Here is a 20,006-nt window from a genome sequence, read left to right on the forward strand (position 1 = left end):
TCACTCTAGCTTTCTGTCTCTCTCTCTCCCCTCTTCCCCTCTCGCTGGCACGCACTGCCGCTTGTTATTGCCGTTCCGTCTCAAGTGCGTCTGATAAAGGACTTGCGGTCGTGGAGATACTGCTGGATGAATCACCAGCAGCATTGTCCTCTTTATGTTACCGTAAAATGGAGATGTTCTCTCGTGGCAGTTGCAATGCTTTGTGACTAGAGCCCGACCAGTTTATTGGACAAGCAATATATATCAGCCCGATATATTGTATAACCCTCTAATACATAGGAGCTTAGGACTAATCTAGTGTTTCTCACTGCACACAACATCGCGGTAAGCTAATCAGCAGCAGCCAGTAGTGTCTGATGCAGCTGCAGGTAGGGCTGGGAAATGCACCTCTGTAACCCAACTGAAAAACGTCAGTACTATCACACCAAAAACAACCAGATTTCTTTACCATTTTTCGGGTTGTGTGTTCTGGAAACGCTGTCAAGTTCAACAACGCTAACAAATTTGGTGTCCGTCGACTCTGGTCGACACATAAGTGGGTGGCTGTGTTCTGGAAACGTATTATTATTCATGGTTCTCACCAAAGAATGTACCAGTGCTACTGCTCCACTATTCTCCCTTTCGCACCACCATGCAGCTCTTCAGAGACATATACTGCTACCATGGAAAAACAATCAAGTCAATATTTTGAATTGGCGTGTTATTTTCCTTCATTTCTTAAGTGGTTCATTTCGTGAATGGTTTAACGCTTCAACCGCAATGACGATGAGATAAGATTTACGATCCACTCATTGGTCGAAGGTTGTCTCTGTTATGGCAGAGCTTCAGTGTCAAACTTTCCAAAGACACACTGCTTCTAAACCGATGGTATAGAGTACTTCAAATTAGGGATGCACCGATTGTGAAATTCTGGGCCGATACCGATGTTTTAAATAACAATTTGGCCGATAGCCGATGCCGATACCGATGATTTTTTGTTTATTCAGTCCCTCCAGAAAAATGCGGCGTTTTTTTGTGATTGTTGCGGCCAAAAATCCTTGATTATGCGGCACGTTTTCTTAAAAAATGTGAAAAATATGCGGCATATTTATGCAATATTGTGCGATGAAATTGCGGCTACTTGCAAAAACTGCGTGAACTTGCGAAAAATGCAGCTTTTCGATGACGTTCATGTCGCGTAATTACGTCACTTCATAACGTTCCCATGGCAACAGGGGGAAATGGCTGCTCTTGTTTGAAGTAAACGCAACATTTTTCAACTTTCTGCTAAGATATATGTGACTTTTTTGCAACGAAAATGCGGGGATTATGAAATCATGCAAGCCCACATATTTTGCGCGGAAATCGGCAATTTATGCCGTGAAAGTGCGGCATATTTGAAAAAATGCAGCCCCCGCATGAATATGCAGACTTTGGCTGATTATGCGATTGCATAATCGCGTTTTTCTGGAGGGACTGTTTATTTCCCCTTTTTTGCCAGGGAAACAAACCCTAACCTCCCACGCACGCACGCACGCAGACACGCACCTCGTATACACGCACACACAATGACACAGGGAGAGGCTTTTATGATTTGTATGAAATCAATCTGTTCATTTCAACAACTGCGCCATCAACATTCAACATCAAAATTATTTCAACAGATCGCTATTTATTTTACTGAACACAGCCTGCATGAGGTTGAACTAGACACGCCTTTAGCATATGGAAACTATAGCCAAAAAAATAACTTCACACGGTGTGTCTTTTTACAATTTATTTGTTACCAGCATTCGTATTGTTGATCAGCTGAGAAATAGTCCACCAAAGACGTTGACGTCGCTTAGCAACCGAGGACGCTTGCGGAGTGATACGACAGAAAAAGAAAGCCGGCCGCGCGCACGTGTGGTTTGTTTACAAATAAAAGTGAAAGAAAATGTCGTGTGGGAGTATTTCACTGTCTCGGTGAAAGATCAGCCATATGCAGTTTGTAAGACATGTTCCAGTGACATTTCAAGAGGAGGAAGCATTAAACATGTAAACATTGGCCATCGGTGATTGTCATCTTATTTTCCGATGGCAGTCAACAACGCGAATTCCGGCCGTTACGATGTTCTTCCAATACATCGGTGCAACCCTACTTCAAATGATCACAAACTAGAAAATGTGTTCTGTTGAATTAAATTGAAAGCAGCAATAGCGCTATCCACAAGCAGGCAAGCACAAGGGATCAAGACTAACTTCTTCTACTGTGTGTGTGTGTGTGTTGTCTTTCTACTGTTGCGATAGTACCACTAACTTTTCCTTTGGTGGTATCCTGACTAATTTGGTTGCGCCCTTTTTTCTCCGTTTTGTCTTGGTATTGGCATGTCTTTTGTCTTGCACCATCCACCTGTGTACATTTATTTTAAAAGATGAACTCTTAAATGGCAAACATGTTTTTCTTGCATAGTTCAAAATTAATTTTATCACCAGTGCCTCACATCTCCTTCCTCACATGCCAACTCTTCCTTCTCAAAGAAAAAACTGAAAATAATAACATGGTGGTACTTGGCTATTACTATCCAGTTACAATAAATGTTTTCCTTCTGGTCATGGTTCATCGAGAATAGTGCAGGTTTTTTGTTTGCACGCTTTTATCTCGAATTGCACTAGCGATGCGATGTCATCAAAACTTTGCACAGTGTAAAAACCACCCTTTTCAGTGACGCGTCTTACCTGGAATATAAACTCACCAGTTCAGCATACAGACTCATTTTAAAACAACAATGTCAGCTAAAGTTACACGGTGTTACAGTAAAGGAGCATGGTGGAGCAGTTTCACTATGACATTTTTGGGGAGAACACTAATACATATTTCCTTTTATTACTGGCACCGATGCGACCTAGGTGCAACCATTTATTTGCAGTGGTGACCACTAGCCAAGGCCAAACTTTAGGTTACCATCATAATGTGGTTCTTTGAGAGTGGGAACATTGTGCGGTATCTCAGCCTTTCATAGGGGAGCTTATAAACAGGGGCCATTCAGGATGACAAATCGTCAGAAATGGAAAGAATATGTAAGACTATTCTATGTATAGAGTTGTTATTATTAGTATGCAGCGCTTTTTAAAATAAAACAGAAATTTTTGTACCTACCGATTTCAATTTAATGTTGAATTCATTGTTCAGGCCTAAAAAATACTTTGTCTAAACGATTTCATGTACAAGAACCAATGACATATAGATAAGTCACAATTTATTTAATTTCATATCGTCAATCCAATATCTGAATCTAATTCGAATGATATCGAATTCTATCGGGCTATCATCCAATTCTTTGGATTTACTCCAACGACAGAAAATATCGAATCTATTTAGATAATTAATTGTTTAAGTAATATATCATGTACTAATGACAAATATTTGCTGCTTAATGTTGCAGTCAAATAGGTAACTTTTAAATGGCTGCTTGTCAGATAAAGCAACCAAATTTAGGACATCACTTTGGACTCTGATAACTTGTACTGGCATTTACTCTTCTTATCACATTTGATGGACAATGATTAATTGATTTTTGCGATCGAAGCGATCGTTGGTCTGATTGGTTGAAGAAGGACTATTTTTATCATTACATTTAAATTGTCACATTATACTATTGATTTTCCTTTACACAAAAAGTTAAATACAGGATTCCTCGTCTACCTCCCCCCCAACACACAATGCTTTCTCTCTGTGGGAATCACTGATCTGTCACCTTTAAGCATGGCTACAACCTCTTCATGTGAATTGGTTTGCTAAATTACATTCTGGAAGTACTCGCTTTAAAGTCTTCTATGATTTGGTTGCTGTCGTCACCCTTGTGTCACGTCTGCCAAGTCTGGCCTTTTCTCATTATCTTCCAGCTTTCCACAGTCCCCGTTGCGTGGCAAATGTTGTCATTCATAAACGCTCTCACTTTCCCTGTCCAGCCTTCCAACTCTATAGCCGTCTAGCTCCGGCTTTTCAGATGTCTGGCCCAGGCGTGAAGCGAGACGTGTGTGGGGGCGTGTCTGTCACGCTGTGGAATTCTTTGTTGGCAGGACCTTGGCTCACACATATGTTTTGGCCTGTAGAGCTCATTAGTGCTTGAGGTGCTGGCGGGAAGTTTGCTTTGTCTTGTCTATACTGTGAATGGTTCAACCAGCTGCTAGAATACACCTTGCGGTTGTAAACTCTTCCCCACTGGGCATATGTATATTTATATGATTGTATTCGTATAGGAATAGGAAGACACCATTGCTACTTGTGTCTAAGCAGAGTTACAACTGTGCAGGACATTAAGAACTAGGCCCTGATCGTCTTGACTTTTGTGGTCGCTGTGTATTTTGAAGGGGTGGAAAATTCCAGAAGAGACAAAAAAAAAACAGCAGCATATTTTCGAGCTGGGTGATTAATCAAATAATGATAGCGAATAAGATCCGGGCTTCCCACGATCATGAATACCAGAAATCCGTCACATTATTGTATAGCATTACCGCACAATAATATTTTCACACGATGTATGGGAAGCGTCATAATAATTGTGATCTCAATCTTGACACAAATAATCATGATTTAACGTTTCTGCCGAGATCAACCAGCCCTATAGGACACGGCGATATCGGCCAGCATTGGTACTGCATGAGCAAACCCATGTCCACCATCTCCCCTTCGTCCAGATCTGGTGTCCCTCTTCGACCTGGAGAATGAACTCCCGGACGACCTGATCCCGAACGGGGACCTGGCCCTCATGGGCATCTCCTCCAACGGGGGTCCGGGAGGGGGCGGGCCAGGGCGGGGCCCCAGCCTCAACATGGTCCCCGACGCCGCTGCCAAGCACAAGCAGCTGTCGGAGCTCCTCCGGCCCGGCAGCACCTCCATCTTGGCAGTGGGCCACAACCAGGCGGGCCCCCAGCAAGGGGGCATGGGCGGGGCGCAACTGGGCCAGGTCCTGGGCAAAGGCCCCATGGGCCAGGGGTCGCCCAACCACCCGTCCGCCCAGGTCCAGAAGGGGGTCCAGGGCAACGGGAACCCAGGCATGAACTTCAACCAGGCCATGATGAACAGCGGGCAGAGCCATGGGGTACTCGGGCAGCCCTCGCCCGGACCGGTTATGAACGGGGGCATGGGGCCGGTGGGGAGGGGCAGACCGGGGCCCGGTATGCAGTACCAGGGGCAGGGCATGCAGGGGGCCCCTGTGGGGGTGGGGGCCGGCGTCGGAGGCAGCGTGCTGGCTGAGGCGCTCACCCAGGGAGGGCCGCAGATGGGAGCGCACCACGCAATGAACTCCCAGCAGGCTGGAAACATGAACAAGGTGAGCCGCTCTTCAAATGTGTTCTTCATGTGGGGCCGTTGTGTGGGAACATTGGCGGGGCTACGCGCTACAGAACAGATTATGGATGTTATTGTGCGTTCGTACTGCGGTCACCCCTTTTTGAACGCAGAAACAGGCACACACGAATTGTTGTTAAATATTAGTGATTCACCTGCACGCACATCATCATTGAAACATGATGATGTTTTGATCTACATATACATCTGTTTGTTTCTATCATTCATGTTGTTAGGGAACGGGATCTGTAAGTTCATGATCGTTGGACACAAATTCGTCCAGCGCTATTAAACAATAAAAGTGTCTTTAAAGGTTTCAAACCAACACCGTGTAAACTGGCCACTGTAGAAACACTTTTTAAAATCCCCTTCCCGACGCCTCTTCCACTTGCACAAACGAGGTTCCCTTGGCAGTTGTTACAGTAACGTAACAGGAAACAAGGCCCAGCTCCATGTATGTGGGGTTGTGTTTCACATTTTAGTATACTTGTAGTGTAAATGGCTACAGGGGAAATACAGGAGTCTTGGCGTAATGTTTTCGCTATATTCACATTCCCGTCTAGAATCTAGAAGTTGCCGCTTCCCACTGCGCGATGATCGCAGCTCCCCTTCTAGTGTATTCAGGAAGATGCACTGAACGGTTGTCTTGGAATTAGTCTCTGACATTTAATATAAAGTTTTGTTTGCACAAGGCCGATGTCGGATTGCGTCATACATCGGAACCGCCCTTCTCCAGCTCCACTCACTGCTAGTGCTCGACCTCCAGCTCATCACTCAGGGCATCAGGCAGAAGTTATTCTAGGAGTCTGCTCGGAGCGCCGGTAGGAAACCCTTGCAGGCACGATTCAAAATGAACACCAGCCACCAGCCAATGGCAGATTTATTTGCCCATTTGGCAGGTGGAATAATTCAGGGTTACATAATAAAATAATTGCTTGGCCGTTTGATTTTTCCACTCTGGCAGGTAAAAAATACCAGTTTGGCCCATGCTTGCCTTGTCTGATTTATGACCAGTGTGCCTTCATTTATGACTCGTTACAGTTTAAGCAAAATGGATTGCCTTAACATGGCCCATGATTTTAATAGTGATTTACAACTTATAGTGATTATAACTTGTCACTCAAGTTAAGGACACTTGACTCGTCCAGACATTTAAAGTTGAGCGTGTGTCCTCGCATTTTTCCCTGGCCATGCCACTGTAACGGGAGAGCATGGCCTTTACCGAAACAACCGTCCTGTCTGAAAGTCTCCAAGGCTCCTCAGAGGTAACGATGCTATTATTATAAAAGTGACGGTTCTTCAAGGCTCTTCCACCTCGCTTGTTCTTCCCCCCGGCACACTGAGGGTTCACCCCGGCTCTGTCTCTGACATTGTCCCCCCTGGAGGTTCGGGGCTGGCCTAATGGCCCTCTGGATCAACATGTCCAGGGGAGCTGGTTTCTGTTGCTGGTGCTGCCGGTGGTGGTGGTGGTGGGTGGGTGGGTTGGAGGGAATGGCAGGGTGTCTGGTGTGGTGTGGATCCTTTGAGAGGCGCTCGGCAGAGCCTTCGGGAGCAGGGGGGGACCAACACTTGTCGCTGCGTTGCAGTGTGAACACGCCATCCGCTAGGCCGCAAACACTGAGCTGTCGGTGCCTCATCCCAGCAGGTGTGTGTGTGTGTGTGTGTGTGTGTGTGTGTGTGTGTGTGTGTGTGTGTGTAATCCGCGCTGATAAGAGACGTGCCTCAGAAGGTGTGTGTGAGCATGTGCTGAGAGCGTCGTCCGTGTGCTTTCCCCCTTGCTCAGCTCAGCTGTTGAGCACGCTGTTTTTCTCCCTGCCGAGCAGGGGGTTCTCTCTCTCTCTCACTCACTCACTCGGACTCACTCACTCACTCACTCACTCACTCACTCGGTCTCTCTTTCTCTTTCTTCTTTCTTTTTCTCTTCTCTCTGTTGCTGTCTCTCTCTTACTCCCTCTACCCTTCTCTTCTCTCCCTCTCTCTCTCGGGTCTCTATACAGCGGAGGAGACCTGGCTGCTGCCTGATCCTAAGTGCAGGCAGTAGACAGTGGTGCGCTGGGAACCACGGGTAGAAGGGGGTTTATTATTAGCCTCGTCTTCCCCCTCCGTGGATGAAGCCGTAGTTCTATGGTTGGGGTGACGCAACCGTTCTTTAGCAGGACCACTTTTAAACTAAACCTTTTCATTTTTTTATCATGCACAAATCTCAATCCTCCTCGACTCTAACAATAAACTGCATTTTGGGTTGGAAAAGCACATCACTTTTTTTGAATATTTGGATCAAAATAGCATGCAATTTTTGTTACTCTATTTATTCAATTTGAATTCCGATCTTTTTTTGGGGGGCAGGGGGGCATGTCATTTTAGGGCGGATCTTCGTGACAGTTTTTGGTAGGATTTAAGTGGAAGCTGAAAGTCATGAAATTCACGGCAAAGTCACTTCCCCTTTTAAGGAGGGGTTGGTCAAGGCACCTGTTCACTGAGTGAAAACAGAAGCAAACTTCATCAACGTGGGGGACATTCACTACGGCACAAAATCGTTCACTACTGCACAAAATCTAAATCACTGCAACACTGAATCACAATCACTACGACACAATAATTATGAACTGCAGAAAATAACAATCACTACAATCTATCATCATTCACCGCTACACAACTATTGACTACAGCACAAAATCATTCACTATTTCACAAAATTGCATTCTCTGCTGAAGAAAATAACATTCAATGCAAAAAAAAAATCACCTCTACAAAAAATCACAATCACTACAACACAATCTCATTTGCAACTGCACAAAGTCATTCACTCCTGCACAAAATCACTTTCACCAGCTCACAAAATCACAATCACTAAGACTCAAAATCCCATTCACTATCGTGAATGATGCATTCAGAAGTGGATTTGAATACATTTCTACAGTGGCCAGTTTGCAGTGTTAATTTGAAACCTTTGCAGGCCGTTTTTTTTTACCGTCTGCTTCTGCTAGCCGAGTTTTTGTGGCCAATTACCCACTTACAGATCCCCGGCTCCTGCAACACAATTTGTCGGAGAAAGTTGTAAAACTGCTATAAATAAATAATAGGTGTATTGCGTTCAAGTGCACAAACTCACTGCCGTGCGTTGTGTGTGTTTGGCCACTGCTTGCCCTTCGTCCAGGTTCATTCAGGTTCATGCATTAGTTCAGGCAACACGCGTCAAACCGATTTGATCTGGGGGGTACTCGAGATTAATGGGTGAGCTACCTTCCCACACGTCCTGTGGATGACTACAGTCTCAGTACCAAAGATAATACAGGCAGCCCAGGAACAACCCTCCCCTTCGACTTACCCATGATGGGATACCCAGGCACTGGGAGATCCAAACTGTTAACTCTTGGTTGTTGATAAACGTTGCCATGACAACCAAGGTTTTACCGAGTTTACTCCAAAAGTCAGCAAAAGTTTTTTCCCCTTAGTGCTGGGTGAGTTGAGAACTGATATATCTATGAATATTTTTGAAAGCTTATTTATGTATGTATGTATGTATGTATGTATGTATGTGCATGTTCACTTTTTGTTTATGCAGCAGAATTTAGAAAAATAAATCGCTTAAGTGAGCATGTCCATGATGCTTGGGGAAACTCTGTAACTCTCACAGGAGTTACATGACGACTAAAAGTTTGGGTACCACTGTTCTAGATGGTTCTGACGGTACTTGAGCGGTATTGGAATGACAATGAATAAACGGCCGACCATCTGTGATGTTTCAGCGCTGTGTGTGTGTGTGTGTGTGTGTGCGTGCGCTAACCAAGCTTAATCTTACCAATGCACCTGTTGCTCCATGGACCTGCCTCACCCCCGTGTTGCCGTTTCCTCCCTGCTCAGATGGGGATGCCGGGGCCTCCGTTCGGTCAGCAGTACGGCCAGGTGGGGGTGCAGCAGATGGGCCCCGGGGGCCTCAACGCCCAGCAGCTCCAGAACAAAGCGGCCCTCCCCAACAGCCTGCAGGGGCCCGGCAGTGTGCCCAACCTGGTGAGGACCCCCCCCTCCCCCTACTTGTTACGTTCAACAACCGTCGTAGTCGACTAGCGTTGGGCAACCGTGCTGATAGCCACGATTAACTCTTGCCTTTTCACCGTGTTCACACTGCATCCGTCCGTTGACGGATCTCACTGACCTTGCATGGGGCGCTCTCGAAATGCATTGTGGGTCCTTCCGTTCTGTCGGCTCCGTTGCCTGCATCGGCCAATCAGAACGCAAATACACTGGCCAATGAAATCGCCTTTCTAATACAACTCGGGAAAACACATGGGTATGTCAAAAAGCCCCCATACCTCCATACGGACGTTTGCAGTGTGAACGTGGCGTTAGCTGAGTCGTTATTATTATAATTATTGTTGTTATTGATTTCCAAATATGGGCGTGGCCATATGTTTTTCGAAATGCTCCAGCCAGTCATAGGGATGCTCTTGCTCGCTTGGCTCTTGCCAAATCCGGTTGGGTTAGGGTTAGGGTTAAAAATGCCTAAAAATGCAATTCTTGCATTTTTAGGCTTTCATTTACATTTACATTTATGGCATATAGCAGACGCTTTTATCCAATGCGACTTACAATAAGTACATTTGCCAGGAGAAGGCTTCCAATAGGATCAACACTGAGAGAAACGGGATGTAAACGTGCAAGATTAGGATGGAAGGATTATACTAGACAGTACTTGCCTCTAAAACCACCTGTGGGAATTCAAACATAATTGTGACACGGTATATAAATTATAATTTGTGTAAATTAATTTCATCACACTACTTCACCATGATATACATTGAAGGTTTGATTAACGTGTCACATTGGATTAAGCACCACTAAAAGTTTTCAGTTTTCAGTTTTCTCATTCTGAACTGACAGGTTTAACGATATCAAATTTCACGACAGAATTGAATTGAATGTCCTGCCTGCGGCAGACATGATTACAACCGGTCGGTCTTACTAAGATAGTCTACTTCCTGCACCACAGCACTAATTACACTCCATTAATAAAAGCCCTGGATCATTTCACACAGGTTAAGTACCACACTCTATAAGAGAGGAATGCAATTTACATTTATGTTATTTCTGCGTTCAAGAAATATACGAAAGAATCTCGACAACAAGGCACACCCAGCTGTAGAACGATCTTATCCTTGAACCGTCGTCTGGAATATTGTTCCTTTTTTTTTTTTTTTTTTTTTACTTTAGAGTTTTAAAAACCAGAAGACTGTGGCAGTGTCCCTGTCTGTAATGGTTCCCCTCAGCGAATCACCGCCACCTTGTAAAATCATACTGACACATAATTGATCGCCTTCAGTGACGAACGTTTCAATGCACTTCAAAGTGACCCTTCGGACGGGGCCCACACCAAATTCACTAAACGTGTGTGTCTGTGTGTCTCTCCGTGTGTGTGTGTGTGTGTGTGTGTGTGTGTGTGTGTGTGTGTGTGTGTGTGTGTGTGTGTGTTTGTGTGTGTGCGCGCTTCATGGACCCAGATGCAGCAGCAGCAGCAGGTGGGCATGGTCCCGGGGGCCGGCGGCGTGGCGACGGGGCCCACGGCGGACCCGGAGAAGCGCAAGCTGATCCAGCAGCAGCTGGTCTTGCTTCTGCACGCACACAAGTGCCAGCGACGGGAGCAGGCCAACGGGGAGGTGAGGGCCTGTACCCTCCCTCACTGCCGCACCATGAAGAACGTCCTCAACCACATGACCCACTGCCAGACCGGCAAGTTGTGCCAGGGTGAGTCTCTCCTCCTCTGGGCGGCGGCGTTAGGGGTGCTCGATGGGGGGGTGGTTGGTTTTTGATTTCAGATCCGCATACTCCCATACTTTCCATTCATAACGCAAAGATCTCGGCTTGCGTTCGGAGCAGAGTAGAACGTTCACAAAAAAACATAGGATTTTATAGCTTTTTATCAAATTCTCAATGTATTGTAGTAACATGCCAAAATCACGTTCACATATATTTTATTACTATGTTGACGATGAGACAGCGAAAAAATGTATATGTTATTTTTAGGGTTCACCTCTCTTTTAAGTGCAGTGAAATCAGAGAACGGGATTGTCCCGTTGCGTCTTCCTACCTGGCGAGGTGTAAAACACTTGGCCCGTCCCCTCTTCCCACCGTCTCATTCTCCCTCTCCTCTCCCCCTCTGTGCAGTGGCTCACTGTGCGTCGTCCAGGCAGATCATCTCCCACTGGAAGAACTGCACGCGGCACGACTGTCCTGTCTGCCTGCCGCTGAAGAACGCCAGCGACAAGAGGAACCAGCAACGTAAGGCCCTCAGCCTCTCCCACTCAGCCCATTCTCCACCCCCCCACCCTCTCCACCTACCTCACCCACTCAGCACTCACCCACTCAGCCCTCTTCACCCACTCCACCCCTGCCCCCCCCACTCACCGTCATCAGCAACAGCGGTGGCGGCCTTGCCTTGCCCCTCGTGAACGGAGTCCGCTCTGCTCCTGAATGTTACTGAATTGTCTGCGTGGCACAGAGAGAGCGCTTGTTATTGACTCCCACTCAGCCTGATAGACCTCCGGGCTTCAGCGCAGCGACAACCAGCGAGACCACTTTTGCCGTGCAGATTTCCCACACCTGCTCCCCCTTTTCCGTGTGCATCCTCCGTTCCTCTTAATCGCCCCCGCAGGTCGAGATGTATATTTAAAACAATTATAATAACAACACCGATGTCACCCCAAAGCGATCATTTATAATTTGCTTAAATGCAAAAAAAACGGCACTTAGTCGTGTTCGCGTCGCGTTCATTATTATTCCGGTTCTGTGGCGCATCCGGCAGAAATAAGACAACTGTTGAATCTGGCAGCAAGCTGAGAGCGCAGACTCACTCGGGTTGACGCTCCGGTGTGAGGCGCTGCCCCCTGTAGGGGGCTGAGGTCATCGCAGCTCTGTGCCGGCTCGCCTGGCTGCGGGAGCGGATTCCTCCAGTGGGGCTTGGCCCTAGAGGTTCTCTAGAGGAGAGCCGGCCGCTAAACCCCGTCCGCCCTCCACAGGCTCAGGGCGGGGAAGGAGTCGCGGTGGCTGAGCCGTGAGAGGCAACTCTGTGTTCCCTCTTGAAAGCCCTGTGTTAGGGTGGGGGGGGGGGTTGGTACGGAGTTATTGTGGAGCTTTTGGGTATGCAAACAGTCAATTATGGAGTACAGGTGAAACGATTGAATATTAAGTTTGATTCCTCATGAATAAACTATTATAAGAATACAATATTTATAAAATATTTTATTATTAATATGATATATTATTAACATTTAGCAAATATTCCCTTATAATTATTGCATGCATTCGGAAGCACTGATTCCTCCCCTAATGCCTGGCCGCTGAAGAGCCGTCTCAGTGCGCACCACGATGGCCTCCACACTGCCTCCCGTACAGCGTGAGCCAGGCTCGTAATCTGACACCCAGGGGAGGAGCTATGTGGCTCCCCTCTCAGTGGGGGGCGGGGCCGGTGCTCCGATTGGACGAAGGCCCCTGTGACGGGTTTAAATCCCCCACAGAGGCAGCGTGCTCGTGTCAGCGCTGCGGACCACAGGGAAGCGGCGCCGAGATCTTTACCCTGGCTGGTCCCAGAGCAGCTGGAGCTTCACACACAGGAGGGCCGCTGCTTACTTTTAATTCAGGGAATGACGCAACAGTTGACGACTTTAATTGTTTTTACTGATGGTTTAAGTTCATATTGTACTTTTACTTTTTTGTTTAATATATAAAACTAAGAATTAAAAACATTATAATGATGTGAAATGTGTGTGAAAAGAAAAAAGAAATGATGTTACATACAATGTATTTTTTATTTTATCGGTACGTAGGCGGCCCAAATAATCAACCTAGTACATATTTCCAAATTAAGTTTTGCAAATAATAAACGGCATTATCTTAAGTCTTCCCTCATTTCCATCGGCTTATCCAAATAGTTGTACTTCTCAAGCGAGGCCTGCCTCCCCATCAGAACCCCTCCACCCCTAACCGTCCTACCCTCTGTCGTCCTGTCGTCCTGCCCCCCCCCCCATCCCTCCCTCCAGCCATGCTGAGCTCCCCCGGCGCCGGCCTGGCCAGCTCCCTGGGCTCGGTGGGGGTCAGCCAGCCCAGCACCAACCCGGCCATCAACAACACGGCGGGCCACATCGACCCCAGCTCCATGCAGAGGGCCTACGCCGCCCTGGGCCTGCCCTACGGGAACCAGTCCCCCGGCCAGACCCAGATCCCGGGCCAGGCCAGCCCCCAGGGCCACCCGGCGCTGCGGAGCATCAACAGCCTGGGTACGGGCACTGGTACTGGGTCGGGCGCTGATGCGGTCGGAGCCCAGCCGGTGGACAAATGCAATCTGCAAACTAGAAATGAGTCTGTTTTGATATGTTTAATGCTGTGGATTAGGGCTGGGTGAATAATCGAGTTTTGGTCGGGATTTCGATTTTGGCGTCAAACGATCACAAAATTAACAATCTTTTTTAAAAATTGTATTTTTATAGAAAGGGCAGAATAGCTGGATACATATCTGTATATTATTTAAATTGGGACATTCTCTTTTTGACCATTTTGTGTATTTTTTTTAAGACGAAAGTTCTCAGTTACGAAGTTTTTTCTGGGAGAGACATGCTGAATAAATACAAGTTTTCAAACTCAAAAATAATCGTTTGAATAATCAGGATTTCAATATTGACCAAAATAATCGCGATTATGATTTTTCCCATAATCGAGCAGCCCTACTGTGGATGTATGCTTTTGGGCTTGTCTTGATACTGGACTGAGATGCTTGGGATGTGTATAGAAATATCCAAAACTAAATCCTAGTGAACGATTTAAATGGTTAAATTGAATCATGCCATTTTTACTGAAACCTGTTTTCTTCTTCAAATCAAAATGGTTTCATTCCATGTTCAATGGAGAACATGAGCATATTGGGACAGAAACCGGATGTCGTATCGGTTAGGGTTAGTTTCTATTACCCGGTTGAGTCATCCAGAGCCACCAAAACCCGGCTATACAGTATAGCGTGTGTGTGTATATGTCTGAGGCTCCAGCCAGTGTGTTAACCCGCTCTCTGACGCGTGTGTCTCAGGCTCCAGCCAGATGCCGGTGGGCATGGGCCTTCCCTCGTCAGACCAGATGCACTCGGACCCCTCTCTGCCCTCCTCGCTGAACAAGTGAGTCCGGCTACACCCCTCCCCCCCCCTCCCGCGGGATGAAGCCATCCCCCTGAACACGTGTATGATCTTATCGGTGTGATCGGAGCCTTTCCTAACCCCCCCGTGCCCTCTCTCTCCCCACCTCCAGTCAGCTGCTGGCAGACGGCTCGCTGGTGGGGGGCAGCATGGGCAAGCTGCCGGCCGCCAGCCCCCTCTCCGCCTCGGGGGTCAGGAAGTCCTGGCACGAGCACGTCACTCAGGACCTGCGCACTCACCTGGTGCACAAGCTGTGAGTTCCCAGCAGCCCTGCCACAAACACATGCTCGTGTACTCTCGCACGCACTTTTGCATTTACTCACTCACTGACTGCATCGCTCACACGCACACGATCTCGCACTTTCTCACTCTCACACACACGGTCTCACACTCTCACACTCTCACCCTCTCACACACTGTCTCACACTCTCTCACTCTCACACACACACAGACTTGCGCTCTCTCACTCACTCACTCACACACACGCTCTCGTACTCACACACTCACTCACACACACGGTCTCAAACTCGCACTCGCGCTCTCTCACTCGCTCGCTCGCTCGCTCACTCACTCACTCCATCACACAAATGCTTTCGCTTTCTCTCACTCACTCACTCACTCAATCACAGACACGCACACAAACACACATGCTCTCGCACTCACTCTCGCACTCACTCATTCAAGTCAAGGGTCGTCAGCCAGATGTATCCGGTCCACTTGTAACCCCCCGTCTCCCCTCCCCCCCTCAGAGTACAAGCCATATTCCCGACCCCGGACCCGGCCGCACTGAAGGACCGCAGGATGGAGAACCTGGTGGCCTACGCCCGCAAGGTGGAGGGGGACATGTACGAGTCGGCCAACAGCAGGGTAAGCATCCAGCCGCCTCAAGTCCATCGCAGCCCCGCGGTGCTTAAGGCTTAGTCATGGCTCCACGTCGACGCAACAAAATGACCACGCAGATGCTTTGACGTGGTCTTGAAGCTGTTTTGATCCTGCGTTGGGTTTAGGTTAGCCGACCAATCGCAGCCCTTGCTGCTGCATCGCCTCGACGCAGCGTTACAGTATTTGGGAGGCGCACGTTATGCCGCCCCCTGTAATGGGTCCGTAAACCCTCTTACGTTGCGTCAACGTGGAACCATAACTAAGCCTTAACGCCTCGGTCTTCATATGAGAGCTCGCATGAGTCGAGCTGGTTCATGCACTTCTATTTCATTTTTTGTAGCCTTTAATCACAGGTACAGTTTCAAACGGCTTAACGGGTCATATATCTATGACACTCCCCCCTGACCCTAGCCCCCCAGTTGGCAGGAAAAAACGTAACGAACAAGGACGAAATCTTGAGAAGGAATGCAGAGTGGGGGGTCCCTCCTTCCAGGGATGTTCAGGAGTGCAATGGGTGCCATAATTGACAAACACGGGGATAAACATTTTTTATAATTTGGATTATAAAAGTAATGTCCATGGTGATGGGGTTCTTGCCGGTTCACCCTAAAGAGGGTCCAGGCATCAACAACAGACGGAATAATGATTAGAAGTGGGGAGAGCACACAAGTTATAGACGACTGCTAATTTAGCGACTACGCAGACACGCATCGATACAATTAGGAACATTAACAATAGTCAGACCCAGACCCTGGCACACTTCATCCAAGCACTCGGCGTACATAAAGGCAGCGCCTCAGGCGTCTGCGTGAGAACGTGAACGTGGAGGTGACGTGTGCCTCCCTCCCTCCCTCTCGCAGGACGAGTACTACCACTTCCTGGCGGAGAAGATCTACAAGATCCAGAAGGAGCTGGAGGAGAAGCGGCGCTCGAGGCTCCAGAAGCAGCCCGCCATGGTGGGCCCCGGCATGGGCCAGCCCAACGCCATGGGCCCCGGTCAGGCCATCAGACCCCCCAGTGAGTGGCTTTACTCGATTTTTATTTATTCATTTATTTTATTTTGTTCTGCTGCCTCTGACCTCCTGTGTAAAAAAAAAAAAATCCTTTGTCTTTGATGTCTGTTGTGGCCCAACTAAGCATGTAGGGGCTGGTGTGGGACAAGCGAAGAACCGATAGCATGGAAAAGTGCTGACCTAATGTAGAAGCTCAGACCACCGCAGTCAAACACCACCTCATTAAAACATGTGTACCGATAAACAACAACGATGTAGAACGCATGTTAAGTCCTGATTAAATCGTGTGTACCCATAAACAACACAAATGGAGAACGCAGGTGAAGTCCTAATTAAAACACGTGTACCGGTAAACTACAACGATGTACAAAGCGGATGAAGTCAAGTGAAATCGCGGGCGATCTTAAAGTCCAGTGAAGCGGGGCAGTAGAGCCAACAGGACCCCTCTCCCCACTCCCCTCTCCACGGGGGGCTCTCCTGGCTGTAACCCCACCGGGAACGCTCGGTTAACGGCATTGCGTAAAACCAGGACGGGCGAGAGCGGCGTCCAGAGAGTGCTGATGATGCTGTGTAGCAAGCAGCTTGTAAACACTGTGCTATCCCTCCTGCAGATGGACCCGTGCCTATGCCCAATGTGCCAAATCAGCTCTTGAACCGAATGCAGGGCTCTCAAGGTATGCATGCTCCGTCACCACCGCCACCAACAACACCACCACACCCTTCAACTACGCTTTAGCCCTCTCTTTAACTATTTTATTCAAGGGAAAACACTCGAGATTGGGTGGTTTGTCAGTGTATCGATGGATACCCGTCTTGATATGGCAGGGTGCTGGCCAGTATATAAATAGAAAGAGCAAACAATGACTGATCCAACTCCATAGGAAGAGACCGAGGCAGCAAGTCTATAGTATCAGGGTTTCAGGAGTGTGTTTTCAGGTGTAGTTTTCTACCGTTACCCACAACGCAATTGATCATTGAACCTAATTTGTGCAACTTGTTAAACACATTTAGTTGGTCATAGGCGAGGCAGCTCTATAACTTAATCCACACGGTAACATGTCGTTTGGACAGTGAAGACGCCTGTACCGCAATAAAGGGAGGCTCTTCTTCTCCCTAAACCTCTGAACGCTCGTGTGTTGTCCCTCAGCCACAGTCGTTCACGCTAACTGAATAAAGACACTCCGCTCAGCTGTGTGTAGTGATATTCAATTACAACGCCTCCAAGTATAGTACACAGACGCCAATAAGGTAGGTGTGTGTGTGTGTGTGTGTGCGCGCTCCTCCCCTGTCTAACCACCTCTCCTCCGGCCCCCCAGGGATGAATCAGTTCAACCCCATGGTGATGGCGCAGAATGTGCAGATGGCCCAGACGCCCATGGGACCGCGCGCCGCCTCCCCGATGAACCACCCTCAGCAGATGAACATGGGCTCTGTCCCGTCGGTGAGCACCCCGCCCCCCCCAACCGAGACCCTCTCCTCTCCCATCCAGTCCCCCATTGGGCAGGTGTAGGCTGTAAAAGGCTGGGGTGTTCCCCTTGGTTGTAGCTACAGGGTACCTATCTTAAAGGAAGCCGGTGGGATTGGTCACCCTGGGCCCTGTTTCAGGAACGTCTCGGTTGAATTGATTCATTTTAACCATCTTTTGAGATTGGTCCAGTGCTGAGCGACAACAATGCAGTCGTGATGCATAAAAATGGCTGCAAGGTAATCCTTTGGGGCAGTTTCACCGCTCCCAACGCACCTCCCCTAAAAGTGCTTATTTGTGCTCAGATTATATTCTAACATTATGAAAAGGATCCCTACAGAGAAACGCAACTTCTTTCTTTACCTTTTGCCCTCACGCCGCTTTGTTATTGCGTCTAACCTAGTCTCGCTCAAGAAGAAGCCTTCCTCCACCGGTCCGGAAATAACTCATGTGCATCAAAATCATAAGCACGATTATTTTTGATTTTTTTGATGCATTAATTCAGCATTTCTCTCCAAAAAAGCACTTTGTAACTGAGAATTTTGAAATTTCCCCTTAAAAAGTATATATATTCTAATCAACATATTTTCAAATATTTATCCAGCTGTTCTGCAATTTCTATAAAACATTTAATGAATAAAATAGATATGCTTGATTATAGGATAAAAAAAGAAAAAAAAAGAATAGTTTCAACTCGATTATATTAGTTTGGAGATCGTTTCACCCAAAAAGTCAAATCACGATCAAACATTGTATTGATAGCGCAGCCCTCCATCAGAGGCGTTAAGCACTCTTCTGTTCCTGATCCCCTCCCGGCGTGCTTAGCGTCCATCGGCGAGGCCCCGGGCCCCTTCAGCAGGATGCTTTATGGCGCCGGGGTGGCCCGTACTCTGCCTTCGCTCCAGGCTGTTTATTATGGTTGGCAACCGTTCAATACTACGTGTGTACTCGGAGCACACATTCAATAATGCCTGTGTACTCCCGAGAGGCATCGGGTCCTCGCACGCCCCCCGCCTCACTTCAAGACTCAACCAAACACGGAAGTCAAAGTCTCTGTTGCCTCAGATTGAGCCTTATTAAAAGTCGTATTATAAGTAGGGCTGGGTATCGTGGCCAATTTCCTAAATCGATTAGATTTCCATTCATAAGGTTCTGAATCGATTAATCACGATTCGATCTGCTCTTAAATAATGAAAATGGCTCAACTGTGTTACAAAATACAAATTTACTTTATTTTTTCTCTTCACCTTAAACCACAGGTTTTAAGTGCAAACTTGTAAATTGGACAGTTTACACTTGAGCTGTAAACAAAACTGTCTCAAAAGTGCAATTTTGAAATAAGAAAGGAATTGCAAGTGAAAGTGTACTTGAACTACAACATTCCATCACTGCAAATTGCATTGAGGCATTATTTATTAAAGTGCAAAAATAATAATAATGGTAAAAAAATAATAATAATCGATCTCATGCCCTATGAATCGAAATTGCAAAATTTAAATGAAATCAATCCAAAATCGATTAAATAGATTTTTTTACCCAGCCCTAATTATAAGTCTTATTCTGGACGTCAAATAAAAATATATAATTTTGCATCCGACCCGACACGGCCGCGGGATTCGGGCTTTAGGCAGAGAAACTGATTCCTCGGCTTATCGAGCAGAAGTGTTAACAGAGCATGTACTAGCATGGCTATATACAGCGATGCTAGTATCAGAGGAGGGTGGCGTCTTGTGGGCCTAGCCTTCGTCTCATACAGACGCACCTGACGTAGCTCAGCTTGTGGTGTAACATGAATCCTCTACGAAGAGAAGGAAAATTTGTGTTTGGACCGTTTGTATGTAAAGCCACTTGAGATCCATGCAAGAGGGGAGAACCTCTACCCGGCCACAAAGGGGATATTAATATAGTGGCTGATGGTTCTGAGAGAAGGGGTCTTGATATCCACGTGAAGAACCCTGTCCGAATGCAAAACTGTCTCTGTTTAAGACAACAAGATTGACGGATCGATGGATAGACGGTATTAGATGGAAGGACGCGAGTTATGGTCTGCTGATAGTCTGGGAGACTCGCAGTGGAAATTCGTGCTCAGAGAAACGTTGATTTGCTCGTCCACAAACACAACGAGGGAAACGCAGCCTCACGCACATCCAAGACTAAACGAG

At 47.2% G+C, this 20,006-nt stretch overlaps 1 protein-coding gene across 2 annotated transcripts in view; it reads left to right on the plus strand.

Annotated features, from left to right (window-relative positions):
* The window catches only part of crebbpb (CREB binding lysine acetyltransferase b), a 38,962-nt gene that overhangs the window by 3,613 nt on the left and 15,343 nt on the right, over nucleotides 1-20,006 (plus strand). For both annotated transcript variants that reach the window (XM_079746639.1, XM_079746640.1), the window contains exons 2-12: nucleotides 4,660-5,294; nucleotides 9,176-9,322; nucleotides 10,810-11,053; nucleotides 11,474-11,587; nucleotides 13,345-13,581; nucleotides 14,382-14,466; nucleotides 14,597-14,737; nucleotides 15,234-15,351; nucleotides 16,227-16,383; nucleotides 16,991-17,053; nucleotides 17,696-17,820. In XM_079746639.1, coding sequence (XP_079602765.1) covers nucleotides 4,660-5,294; nucleotides 9,176-9,322; nucleotides 10,810-11,053; nucleotides 11,474-11,587; nucleotides 13,345-13,581; nucleotides 14,382-14,466; nucleotides 14,597-14,737; nucleotides 15,234-15,351; nucleotides 16,227-16,383; nucleotides 16,991-17,053; nucleotides 17,696-17,820 — 2,066 coding nt within the window. The remainder of the gene's footprint in view (nucleotides 1-4,659; nucleotides 5,295-9,175; nucleotides 9,323-10,809; nucleotides 11,054-11,473; nucleotides 11,588-13,344; nucleotides 13,582-14,381; nucleotides 14,467-14,596; nucleotides 14,738-15,233; nucleotides 15,352-16,226; nucleotides 16,384-16,990; nucleotides 17,054-17,695; nucleotides 17,821-20,006) is intronic.

This window comes from Pollachius pollachius (assembly GCF_949987615.1).
Source record: "Pollachius pollachius genome assembly, chromosome: 11".
Lineage (NCBI taxonomy): Eukaryota > Metazoa > Chordata > Actinopteri > Gadiformes > Gadidae > Pollachius > Pollachius pollachius.